The sequence below is a fragment of the Alternaria triticimaculans genome (genome assembly GCF_023758025.1).
Source record: "Alternaria triticimaculans strain BMP 0046 chromosome Unknown scaffold_1, whole genome shotgun sequence".
NCBI classification, from domain to species: Eukaryota; Fungi; Ascomycota; class Dothideomycetes; order Pleosporales; family Pleosporaceae; genus Alternaria; species Alternaria triticimaculans.
The window spans coordinates 3,017,925-3,030,020 of record NW_026055958.1 but is presented as its reverse complement, the minus strand read 5'-3'; the positions used below and the strand labels follow the sequence as shown (position 1 = coordinate 3,030,020).

The 12,096-nt window shown below is 52.7% G+C and overlaps 7 protein-coding genes across 7 annotated transcripts; 2 read left to right on the top strand and 5 right to left on the bottom strand.

Annotated features, from left to right (window-relative positions):
- Window positions 1-192: 192 nt before the first annotated feature.
- On the top strand, window positions 193-1,743 carry CLP1 (Cleavage polyadenylation factor subunit clp1; the record flags this gene model as incomplete). Its single annotated transcript, XM_049361664.1, has 2 exons — window positions 193-1,024; window positions 1,181-1,743. 2 exons carry the CDS (start codon window positions 193-195, stop codon window positions 1,741-1,743), a joined length of 1,395 nt encoding a protein of 464 aa, XP_049226947.1.
- A 541-nt stretch (window positions 1,744-2,284) lies between these two features.
- On the bottom strand, window positions 2,285-3,057 carry J4E78_001002 (uncharacterized protein; the record flags this gene model as incomplete). Its single annotated transcript, XM_049361663.1, has 3 exons — window positions 2,285-2,292; window positions 2,532-2,678; window positions 2,730-3,057. 3 exons carry the CDS (start codon window positions 3,055-3,057, stop codon window positions 2,285-2,287), a joined length of 483 nt encoding a protein of 160 aa, XP_049226946.1.
- Window positions 3,058-3,339: 282 nt separating this feature from the next.
- J4E78_001001 (uncharacterized protein) lies at window positions 3,340-5,151 on the bottom strand (the record flags this gene model as incomplete). The annotated part of the gene is made up of 1 exon (XM_049361662.1): window positions 3,340-5,151. One exon carries the CDS (start codon window positions 5,149-5,151, stop codon window positions 3,340-3,342), a length of 1,812 nt encoding a protein of 603 aa, XP_049226945.1.
- Window positions 5,152-6,071: 920 nt separating this feature from the next.
- On the bottom strand, window positions 6,072-6,906 carry J4E78_001000 (uncharacterized protein; the record flags this gene model as incomplete). Its single annotated transcript, XM_049361661.1, has 4 exons — window positions 6,072-6,239; window positions 6,346-6,529; window positions 6,651-6,702; window positions 6,777-6,906. 4 exons carry the CDS (start codon window positions 6,904-6,906, stop codon window positions 6,072-6,074), a joined length of 534 nt encoding a protein of 177 aa, XP_049226944.1.
- Window positions 6,907-7,733: 827 nt separating this feature from the next.
- On the bottom strand, window positions 7,734-8,915 carry J4E78_000999 (uncharacterized protein; the record flags this gene model as incomplete). Its single annotated transcript, XM_049361660.1, has 3 exons — window positions 7,734-8,078; window positions 8,130-8,650; window positions 8,705-8,915. The coding sequence occupies 3 exons, from the start codon at window positions 8,913-8,915 to the stop codon at window positions 7,734-7,736; spliced, it is 1,077 nt and encodes a 358-aa protein (XP_049226943.1).
- A 739-nt stretch (window positions 8,916-9,654) lies between these two features.
- On the bottom strand, window positions 9,655-10,829 carry RPL9B (60S ribosomal protein L9B; the record flags this gene model as incomplete). Its single annotated transcript, XM_049361659.1, has 8 exons — window positions 9,655-9,783; window positions 9,834-9,999; window positions 10,172-10,233; window positions 10,298-10,381; window positions 10,435-10,482; window positions 10,538-10,545; window positions 10,600-10,673; window positions 10,819-10,829. 8 exons carry the CDS (start codon window positions 10,827-10,829, stop codon window positions 9,655-9,657), a joined length of 582 nt encoding a protein of 193 aa, XP_049226942.1.
- A 213-nt stretch (window positions 10,830-11,042) lies between these two features.
- J4E78_000997 (uncharacterized protein) lies at window positions 11,043-11,790 on the top strand (the record flags this gene model as incomplete). Its single annotated transcript, XM_049361658.1, has 2 exons — window positions 11,043-11,568; window positions 11,621-11,790. 2 exons carry the CDS (start codon window positions 11,043-11,045, stop codon window positions 11,788-11,790), a joined length of 696 nt encoding a protein of 231 aa, XP_049226941.1.
- Between the last annotated feature and the right edge of the window lie 306 nt (window positions 11,791-12,096).

Genomic DNA, 12,096 nt, shown 5'->3' with positions numbered 1-12,096 from the left:
CACGCCTATCGCCTGCTCACTGCAACCTTGACGACTACGTGACTATCCCTTGGTTTCTCAAGCGCTATTGTATTGCGCACTCACATTCGAATGTGCAGACTGATCTCCTCACCCAGCTCATAGGAATATCTACACTTCAGCGCATTCAGTCCTTGAACAGCTTCGGCGTCTCCCCACATCACTATATCCACCATGATCTCTCTACCAGGTCTCAACCTGTCCTCGCAGCCGACCGAAGCGCAAAATGCCCCCACCTCGACAGCCACACGAACCCAAGACCTCGCTGCCAACACCGAATACCGCTTCGAGGTAGCCTTCTCGCGGACACTCACGGTGAAGCTGCAATCGGGCACCGCAGAGTTTTTCGGCACCGAGCTGGCTCCGTCTACCGTATACACATTCCAGGGCACAAAGGGTGCTATCTTCACATGGCATGGCTGCAAGCTCGACATCGGCGGAGAGGTTGAGTCAGACTACATCGCGGAAGAGACGCCCATGATGAGTTGTGCGAACCTACACTTCGCGCTGGAGAACCTGCGCGACAGGAGTATTGCCAGTGGCAGCGTCGAAATGGGACCCAGAATACTTGTCGTGGGTCCTGAGAACTCAGGCAAAACGTCACTTGTCAAGACTCTGACCTCCTACGCGGTCAAGACCAGCCGGCAGCCTATGGTCGTGAACCTCGACCCGCGCCAGGGTATGCTCAGTGTGCCGGGCTCTTTTTCAGCAGCTGTATACTCGTCCATCGTGGATATTGAAGAAGGCTGGGGCAGCAGTCCAATCTCAGGGCCCAGCCCCATTCCAGTGAAGATGCCGCTGGTATACCACTACGGTCTCAAGGACCCAGAGGAGGGCAGGGTGTTCAAGCCGTTGGTAACGCGCATGGCACTTGCTGTCACAAGTAGATTGGAGGAGGACACGCTCAGCAAGCAGGCTGGCTTCATCATTGATAGCTCAGGCGCCATCAGCCAAGGGAGAAATGGCGTCTACGACAACATAGAACATATTGTTTCTGAGTTCTCTGGTGCGTGTGATGTCTTGCATACTACTTCAGCCTTTCCCCTCCCAACATCGCCCATGTACATTCATGCACCCAAGTTCCAATATCTATTTCCCGAGAGGATTGGCAATCAAACGTACGTACAGAATATCAGATCATCATACTGACAGCCCATTACAGTCAACGTCGTCATAACCCTCGGCTCCGAACGCCTCTACTCTGACCTCTCCCGCAAATTCGCAGCCCGCACCGGCGGCGACCCCTCCGAAACCGTATCCGTAGTCCGCCTTGACAAGTCCGGCGGCTGCGTCGATCGAAGCGAAGAATACATGAAGGCCCTCCGCCACGCCCAAATCAAAGACTACTTCTTCGGCAAAGGCGACGAGACACTGGCTCCCAGCAGCCAGATGGCCGACGCCGCCGACCTAAACATCTTCCGTGTCGTCGAAGGAGAAGGAAACGGTGGAGTAGACGAGTACGGTATGACGGTCGAGCGGCAGATATTCGAGAAGGTCACACCGTCTGAGGCGCTTCAGAACCAGTTGCTGGCTATCACAACAGCGAGCCCCAACGATCCGCAGAGCGTGATTCGGGACAGCAGTATCAGGGGGTATATCTATGTCGCGGATGTAGACGAGGCGAAGAAGAAGGTTAGGCTGCTCAGTCCTCTACCGGGACAGACGCCCGGCAATGCCATGATCCTGGGTAGTTGGCCGGAACCTGTGGAGGGACTGCTTAACTAGCAATGGGGAGGCAGGATGATGGGGCGGTAAAAACATTGCACAGGCCTGATATACTGCAAACACGTAGCTCAAAGCACATTCTTAGACTACAAATACTTTTGGCGACTTAACATGGTTTTGCTCGATATCTTCGATTGCTTATAACTGTCTTGGATGTTCCGACCTCCACGATAATATCTGACAAATGAAGTGGAGGGTGAGAAGGGAATTACTTGAGCCGACATTGATTGTGAGGAAGCTTATTGTCCATGAATTCTATTTCCAAACACTACGCCCGTCCGGAAAGTGAACATGCTAGCTACTCTAGCGGAGTTGCAACGTAACTCACTATATGCATTCCTAAGGGACAGTTTGGACAACAGATACAACTCCCGTCCTACGGTGGACGTGGCTCGAAAGCCAGAAATCCCGGATGAAGATCAGACACCGACTGTTCTACTTGCGCAGGCGCGGCTCCAGCTTGTTCTATTGGGACATGGTCATATCTTGAAAATGACATTTCTAACCAGAACTTGATGGCTGATGGTAGGACCTGCGCGTCTTAGGCGGCTGTAGGGGGCGGTCAGGTCGAAAAACGTCATCGCGCCACTCCACTTCTTTCCACCCGTCGATCTTCTCGCGCCTAGCTACCACTTTCTTCCACGCCCAATTCATCGCAATATCCTGGAAGTCTTCCCCTAATATGGGGCGATATTGAAATGTGTCAATGGGGGTCCTTAACTTTGCCAAAACACTTGCAACTAATAGCATTGAGTGCAGGAAAGGGCTATCTTCCTGGCCTGACGCACCAATCGCAAAGCGCTTGATCTGCTCCCGGGTAAGCGGCGTATGATCGGACGCAAGCGACGAAATGGGATAGATGCAGAACGAAGGCAAGTTGTTGGCAAGCTTGCGAACACCGGAGAGAATAACAAGCGGAGACTGGAGCCAACCACCTGATGGCATTGGAAGGCCGATGCGCACGTGTGCCGTATCCCCTATCTTACTGATAGTTGGAAGATCAAAGTTGTGGATGTCAAACTCCTTCTTGAACCATGGGACGTAGACCTTGAGCCACTCATGCTCGAATTCGCCATAGACAGTCTTGCATGAAAGCAGGAGACCGTAATAGCTGTATAGATCGTGCGAAGACGGAAAGCGCTGGGCGACGAAGATTTCTTTCATATGCTCAAGCAGCCAAAGAGGATATTTGGAGTCGGGTCTGTGTGTAGGCCAAACCATTGCAGAGATGGAGATGATAATTTCGGAGTAAATGCGGAGGCGAAGTTCGACTGGAAGATCCGTGAAACCAGTCGTTGTCTTTGAGGAAGCCATGTTTGGCGTTAAGAATGTGGTAGTGTTCGTGTCGAATTGAGGCCAGCAGTGAGTTCAGGGTAGAGCGTGAGCTGAGTGGAGTTCGTGAGTACGTGTGCTCTTCCGAATGTACGAGGGCTGGATTTATAGAAGTAGGCGTATTGGGCACGGTCGCCGTGAATACCGGGAGGCGCACCCGAGGCGCATACTCGACACTGACAGAGAGACCCAAAACCTCGAAAGCTTGCTTGTAGTTATCAATACTCGGGGATTTCGACAGGCGGGTGAGTGTCATTTACATTACTACATTTCCTCATCCCTCTCTTGCATCTCCTCTCTTTCAATCACCTCTGCCATCCGTTCCCTAACACTTTCGTCTTTATCCCAGACCTTCCATCCCATGTGTGGTTTAATCTCGTTAGGTTTCCTGTCCGGAGGAGGCATCTTCGAAAACGGACACTCGGGCTCGTCTTCGTCATACAAAAAGGCATCAACCTCGTCATCCACAACCTGTGAGTACTGACCGGACAGGGGTGCTGCGACCCTAAAACCCGGCTTACTGACATCCTTCGTGTCGCGGTAATGCTTCCTGAGCTTATGGAAAAGCCAAGGGAATCCATACTGCGGTGGTATGCGCTGGAAACAATGATACAAAGTGACGTGCTGTAAGTTTACCGATGACGTGAAGAGATCGAGCAAGTCCTGTGGGGATAGCTTGATGTTTCGCAAGGTGAGTGTTTTCAACTGTGGTCTCAACGCCTCTGGGATAGGATTAAACTGCAGAAACCGGCGCAGAGTCCGAGCTGATCTCTTATCGTTGAGACTAAGGTCGAGATGCTCGAGGTATCGTAATTCCGCTAATAAAGACTGGAGATTGGTCAAGCTCTCTTCGTCGTACAAATAATCATTCGAAGGGGTGACTGTCAATTTGACGTGTTTAAGAGGTGTTCTCTGAAACATTTGCTTGGTGATTTGGTAGTTGTGTGAAGCAGCTTTGGCAATAAAGCAGTGGTGGTACTGTCTCGCTTGGTGTTCTGATTCAACGATGAACTTTTCTATCCGCGGATTTGGCATGGCGAGGATCGCATCAACTACGACGCCATAGCCTCTGGGTAACGATTCTCCATTATCTTTCGGGTTGGCGGCACGTGAGGACCACTGATCGTATATACGCTCTGCCTCTTGAGGGGGTCGTAGCCATGGCCAGATAGTTGGTTTGCGGAAGCCCATAGGCAGTGAACGATGATAGGGCGTGTTGTACCGAGGCGATACATTCCATGCAGGCCATACGTCGATCGTTGTAGTGATCCTTTTTACGCTTGGAAAGCTAGCTAGTGCTTCATGTAATGCAGCTGCATCGACCTGCTGTTCCACAAGTTCCTGTTCTTGACGATACAACTCCTGGTATAGCGCATAGCTGTCCTCAATGCTCATCATAGTGGCATTTCTGGCCAGAACGTCTCTTGAGAAGTGGTCGTCGTATCGCAAGAGGATACCCTTTGCGATCTCGGTCAGCCGACCATCCTCGATTAGGTCTGCCACCGATAATGATCGATGCTCGGGGTTTTCGTCGCCATAAAGCTCCATGGCCTCCTCGAGTCGGCTTTCAATTGCCCTGGTAACCTCTCTTTCGTCGGCGAGAACAGCTTGGCGGAATTCATCCAAAGTTGAGTACTCATTGAGCAAGGCATCATCCCAGACAATCTCGAGTACACGGTTTTTGTACGTCGGGTGAGCCATGATCTGATGCAGATAGTCCAGATTAGCTCGATTAGGCGAGATATAGACGCGATCTATACGCAGATACACGCTGGCCGCCAAATGCTTGCTCGTGAGCCGCAGTCGCTTGATGTCGAGCTTTGAGATGTGCTGGCAGACGATTTCGAGAAGTTCCGATGGCAAGTCCGTGATGGTCTTCCTGTTCTGGGCCCCGCTCCCGAAGGCCTCGGGGAATTCGTCGCCAAACAGGCCTTCCATGAAGCTCACGGACGGAACAATGCTCGCACTCAATGCCGAAACAGTGGAAACCCTGCGCTTTGAGACGCCAGCCCGAATAGACAAGCTAGGCTTCCGGCGTCGGGTCTTGGCAGGCCTTATCTGGAGGTTTGTGAACATCGCATTGGTATGTATATATGATTTGATGGACGCGGTTTCCAGATAGTAAACACAGGCGGGTGCCGGGAGCTGGTTTGTTGTGGCGGTATGTAGGCCTCCTGCTAGGCTATGTTGCACGTACAACGTTTGAGCGTAGGCTGCGTATGTAGGCGTCTGGAATCGTGTGTAAAGAAACAAATATGTTTAGATGAGGTAGCGAAACTGATTAGTTGATGTTCAAAATACGGTGTCGAAGGACAAAGGTTCATGCTAAGGGTGCTGAAACGCCAGCGCTTGCAGCGCTACCAATGCAAGGCTACTTGCTACACCATTTGAGGACAGCTGAGCGGCCATCATAGGCATATATCGTGTCGCACATGTGACACTGCTAGATGCGATAAATGAACACCCAATGAGTCGCATACATGAGACGCGTTCATAGACGGTACGGAAGGACAGTCAATTGTGATCGCGGAAGCCGCAACGTGCCCGCGTGCCTTCGCTTACAGCGTGGTGGAGAGCTGCCCGCAGTAGGGTGGGTCCGCCCAAGTCAACGTCAAACCTTTACAAACCACATCACAGACAGCTTCGAGGACATGACATGTAACCAGGTCTTCTCATTGTAAAAAGTGCTTTCCAGCAACCTCAAAGAGTGCCCGAGAGCATACATAAGCGGGTACTGCCCTTCAGCAAGTACCCCACGAACGGTTCCACGACGCATCCACCGCTCGATACCCGCAACCAGTAAACCGCCTACCTAGGCAGGCCTACAGTATACCAGACACGCCATCGCGGCAGATGCGCTCGCTCTTCCCATATCGATATGAAGATTGACCAGCACCCGAGTTATCCGTACCCCGCACATACCAGCGCCGAAGCACGGAAGTATGACTGAGGCTGTGTGTAGAAGTCGACGTCAGGGAAGGGGGCGAGTCGTTCATCTAGGAACCCTCCTCGCCTTCGGCCTTGTTCTTCTTCTTCTTCTTGCTTGAGCCGAAGTCATTCTTTACTGTAGGAACGGCCGACTGGTGAACGATGAAGCGGGTGTAGCACTCTTCTGGGTCCCACTCAAAGCCCATGAGGTATGGCTTCTCGAACTCGTCGTCTGCCTATAGGAGGGTTAGATATGCTTTGGCACCAAGATCAAAGTACGCGGTATAGAGGAACAGCGACAACGATGCTCGATGGTAAGATCCAATGACAAGGGACACTTACGCGCTTCTTGAACTGCTTGTGGATGGCATCTAGTGCGTCCTTGATGGTTACACCCTTCATGTTCCGTGCGGTAACTTCTAATCCTAGCGGGAAGTGTAGGGCGATGGACTTGAGCTTGGGCTCGGTGAGTGGCATCTTCAAGACTGACGGGTCTTCGACGGTGCTCGGCGACTTGTTGAGCTTCCTGGAAGTACTGCATTAGCACGGTCAAGATATTGGGGCTGCCGGAGCTATCCGGACGACGACGAGATGGTCTGCATCATGGTCGGATGGCTCGCAACAATGCGATGAGGGGAATCACTTACCAGTTCAGCTTCTGGGTTTCGAGTGCGATCTCGATCTTCTTGCCTTCCTTCTCTGAGGTTCTGTCAGCCCCGCCCGCTACTCACGCACGACCCCTCATTTGGGCTATCGTCACAAGAGGTACTCACCTAGATCCTCGATGCGGTAGACATCAGCAGCCATGGAGCTGACTCTGCGGTGGCCCTTCTTAGCGGCGCCATCTTGGTGATCGGTCAAAGAGTCGACCTTCTGGAGCGTGTTTTCTGTCTCTGCGGCCATTGTGGTAGGATGCAGTTGCAGTCAAGCTACTGGAAGGTTGAAGGGGTTGTAGATGATGAAAGAGCTTGGGAAGCTGTAGAAGGGTTGCCTGGAGCTGTGGATGTGATGTGAGATACGAAAGCACAGTGGAGGCTGTGAGGAAGGAGAGGAAACGAGGGAGGGCGCAGCTTATGAGGGGCTCAGTCTCTCGCCGGCAGGCACAGGAGACGGTCACTTGATCGATCACCACATTGTGGTCCAATCCAATCGGCGTGAGACGTGAATGGTCGGGCCAATGCGGGGAAGGGGAGCATCACCCAGAATGCGGGGAAGGAGCAAACCAACGGTGGAGGCCTGCGTGTCCATCCAACATTGTTGGGCGAAAGAGCTCGAGATAGGGTGGAAGCTAGCAATTGAGCCTCGTTATTCGCACTTTGACCTTCCCAAGTATCTATTGCCGTTATGTTGTTGCTCCGGAACATCAGGCACGGTGGTGAGATGGATCGCGTGACCGACGTCATTGGCCGCTCGGCGCTGGACAAAGCGCGCATCGACGCGTATCATCTCAGCTCCGGGCCCTAATGCGGTCCGAGTGAATCAGAGATCCACTTGATTACTGCAAGGGCTCAAGGTCCACGCGGAGATGCATGTCAGCGTTCTACTGGACTGTCCACTTTCGCGAGATGATCTGGGCTGCCTAGGTACCTAGGTATCCATATGGACTTTGTAATTACTCACTTGGAAAAGCAATATAGATGCATGATGACTTCGCATTTGACACCGCAACATTGATTGATATATCGCTTGTTGGCTCCGACCGCTATTATCGATGGTATTGTATGATTTGCCTATGAATGCCCAACAATCCTAACGGGCTCGTATAACTCCTCGAGGTACTTCTCTTCCTCCTCAGTCAACTCCTTGCCCCTCGCTGCAAGCGCTTCATCCATCCTGTCTGTGCTGGAGAAGCCGATGATTGGACTTGCGACACGCTTGTTGATCCATGCGAGGGCAACGTGGCTCATTTTCCAGTCATGCTTCTTCGCGATCTCTTCAACGCGAGCAATGATCTTCTTGTCAAGTTCAGTGTTACCAGAGGTTTGATTACCGGCCTTCTGTTCGCCTTCTGAGCGAGTAGTCGAGCCGAATGCAGAGGGAGGGCGAGCGAGATGGCCCCGGCAAAGAGGTGCCCACTGTCAAGCTGTTAGCAAACGATTGACTTTGTAGTTGAAAGGGAAGCATACCGGGATCAGACCAACACCAGTGTCATTGCAGAATCGGTTCATCTCACGCTCTTCCTCGCGGTAAAGTAGGTTGTAGTGGTTCTGCATGCTGATGAACTTCGTCCAGCCGTTCTTTTCGGCAGTGAACTGCATTTGCGCAAACTGCACTGCCCACATAGAGCTGGCACCGATGTATCGAACTTTCCCACTCTTGACCAGATCATGCAGCGCTTCCATCGTCTCCTCCAGAGGCGTGTTCGGGTCGAAGCGGTGGATCTGCAGGAGATCGATATAGTCCATGTCAAGACGCTTGAGCGACGCATTGACAGCGTTGAAGATGGCCTGCCGTGAAAGACCACCTTGGTTTACATAGTCTTTCAACTGAGGCAGCTCTTTGCCGTACTGGATGGTTCGCAGGCCGGGGTCCTCGCCAACGTAGCCAAAGCATTTGGTGAGAATCACGAGCTTATCGCGAGGTAGGTTGTACTTCTTGATTGCCTTGCCGACAAGTTCCTCAGAGACACCATTGGAGTAGACGTTGGCTTTGTAAGCTGTCAGTAGGTGTTGCAAAGTCGTGGCTGCTCTATCAGTCTTACCGGTGTCCCAAGTCGTCAGACCGCGATCGTATGCAGCCTTTAGCAGCGGTAGCGACTCTTCCTCTTCGATGACCCAGGGCTGCCATTTGGAACTTCCAATGCTCATAGCACCCAAGATGGGTACCGAGACCTTGAGACCGCTCTTTCCCAAGCGCTTATATTCAGCCTTGGACTCCTTGAGGAGCCCTTCAATATCGAGCTTGTCCGCCATGGTCGCAAATCAGTAGATCGGTTACGGATTGGTGTTTAGTGGGGTCCTTGATGTTTCGCAGGGCTGTGGTGGGACAAGCAACTGAGGTGTGAATAAACCAACAGCTGTATGGGCGACACGGTGCTCATATATTTCGCCATGACGGCACTTTCGCCGTGCCTGCACCACCTGCTTTCCAATCGAGGTTACAATGAGCTGTCATTGTCGGGCTTTGCGGCGATAGCCTCATCATTGTCCCGGTGGTAGATATTACAACGAACAACGATGCGGGGTTCAGGCACGACGAGCCGCCATGGATACGTCATGTGGAAATCCTACGTCCGCGGATAGTCCAGCCGCCAAAAGAGGCAGGAGGCGTCTCTTTTTGCATGGGTCGAAAGATGGAACCGAATGATCATCAGATTCATGCTTACTCGTAATGTGATCTCATTCATAGTGTGCTAGGCTGGACTCCTCAGGCACGGACTCACACCATGCAACATCACCAAAGGCCAAGAAGCAGTCGCAGTTGTGTTGAAGTGAGTTTAGATCGTTCATGTCTCTTGGCAAGTACTGATCTTATTGACCTCTCATCACCTCACACTTCATCGTGAATGTGCCGGCGCGATTCCATCAAGTCATGGTGGTATTGTTTGAACATCGTTTTTGATCTTAGACCCCCAGGCGCCAACCGCATATGATGCAGAGAAGTTCATAGATGCTCATTGCCCGTAAAGAAACCCGTACTCCCCAGAACCGTTTACGCGTCCTCAACGATGTTGCCGCGCTCCGACACGTACAGACCGTCCAAGAACTTTCGGATATCCTTGTTGCGGACCTTGCAGATTTGCTGGATATCGGCGGCACCTTGGGAGACGTCCTCGAGCGACTGGGTGATGGTTAGCATTGCTTCAAGCCATGTTGCGCGGCGGTCCTTACGTTTCCGGACAGCTCAAGCTGATCCTTCTGGTTCTTTGATGCCTCAACCTCAACACCGGGCCTCATGACGACCCTTCGTACAAGCTTCTCGCCGATGAAGTTCCTGATCTCAACCTCCCAGCAGTCGGTCTCCTTGTTCTTGTCCAGGTTGACGTTGATGGGGAAACTGGACATGATGTTAGTCATGTTCAACGATGTGCAAAGGCCCGCCACGAGCATGAGCCAATCTGGCGCGCCCAGCGCTCTGGCATCAGCCTCTCGGAGAGCACTGAAAGTTGTGTCGGATAGAACATGCTCGGCGGCGGGCTCGGAAGAGATGTGCGATGGGTGCGACATACTGGGCATATACGTAACGCATCTTGTACTTGTAACCCTTGGTGACACCGATGATCAAGTTGTTCTACTCCAGTCAGCCCAGTCCTTCCTTCCTTGCCAGTATAGACTCGAGGGTGCGCGCGACGTACAATCAGGGTGCGGACAGTGCGGAGGGTGGCGACGCTCTTGCGGGAACCGTGGTGGAGCTCGATCTTGATGAGGTTCTTCTTGGGCTGTTCCAGTCTTAGCATATGCCCCCGATGCGATGTGTGTGTTCCAAACGTACGTGCGTGAAGCTGACCGCCAAGTGACCGAGAGACTTTGTGAGCTTGCCCTGTGGAGTGTAAGCATCGGTTCGAGAATCGTAGAGGCTGTTGCGGGCGGCTTACGCGAGGGCCTGTTGGATATGTCAGTGTTGTTTCTCTAGGGGTCCTCTACCATGCGCACTCACCCTCAACGAGAACATTTCTGTTCTTGATCTGGACCTTGACGCCCTCGGGGATCTCGAGCTCTTCCTCAGAGTGGCTGTTGCGCAAACGTCAGCATTGGATCCGGAATTTGATGTTTGTTGGCGGAGAAGTTCGGTATAGAGGCGTCCATTGACCGTTCGGAGGCAGGGAAAAACGTGCGATGCGGCGGGTTGGGAGTCGTGATCGAGGGATAGACGTACATGTACTTCATCTTGACGGTTGCTGCGGGTTAGCGGTGTTGTCGAGAAGCTGAGGTCGAATTGTCGAAATTGTGTGGGAGGCAGCGCGGACAAAACGATAGCCGAGCCACCGCTCTAGCCCGCTTTTGTGCGCACTAGTGCCGCCGTCTTCCTCGTCATGTCGAAGAACACCAACTTCCATCCCGACGAGTTGCGACTTTTGCTACTGCGATACCGGACTCGAAATGGCCGACGCAAATCCACACATTGCGCAGACGCTGCTGCATCGCGCATTTTCTCCCTCGACTGCAGAATCACACTACCACGAGCGCGTCATAAAGCGCCCTCTCCACGTTCGCGCAACCTCGCCTACGCCGTCTGCACGCGCAGTCCGCCGCCGCGCTCTCAACGAGCGCAACCAAGCCGCCAGGAAGCGCAGCAAGAACCAGCCTCGCCCGCTGTCCGCTGCGAAGAAGCGTGCGCTGTGCCTGAACGAGATACCCAAGGAGCAACAGAAGTATGCCATCTACGACGGATTACACAATTTGTGGGTGGGATACATGCGGGAGGTGCTAGGCCTGAACGACGCTGCGAGGAATGTGCTTGTCACGCCAAACGCAAGTGGGCAACTGCTTGCGACGGCCGACATGCACGGTGCGCTTGTGCGTGTGGTGAGAAGCCGCTGCGTGAGCCGTGTAGGCTTGGAGGGTATCATCGTCCGTGACACGAGGTTCACATTCGAGATCATCACGAAGAACAACGCTGTGAAATGTAAGTCCTGTAGGCTAGACTCAGGTAAGTGGTAAGTATCTGACAATCTCAGCTATACCCAAGGAACACACTATCATCCGCTTTGAGTTGCCGCTTCCAGTCGAAGAAGGAAAGGAGCCCATGAAGCCACTGGTCTTTGAGCTCAACGCCGAACAATTTCAGACAAGAGCGGCTGATCGCGCGAACAAGAAGTTCAGGATGCATTACCAGCCTGACATATGAAGGGAGCACATAACCATCTGATGAACATTCCGATACAAACCCAGAGACGAGACCGAGGACCTACGACTCCTTGGAATTCATGAGTCGACTAACAGCATTACCGGCCATGCAGCCATTTCAGTATGCGGCTCAGAGAACAGCCAACAAGCGGCCTGCACCAGCAATGCATGTCGTTGTGCGAGATGTGCTTCGAAACGAAGGAGACGCTGGATGGCAAGAGGACTGAGAAGGAAGCACACGTCTATCAACACAGACATGGTGGAGAGCAGCAAGGCGAGAGACACAGTCAAATAAGACATTCAATTA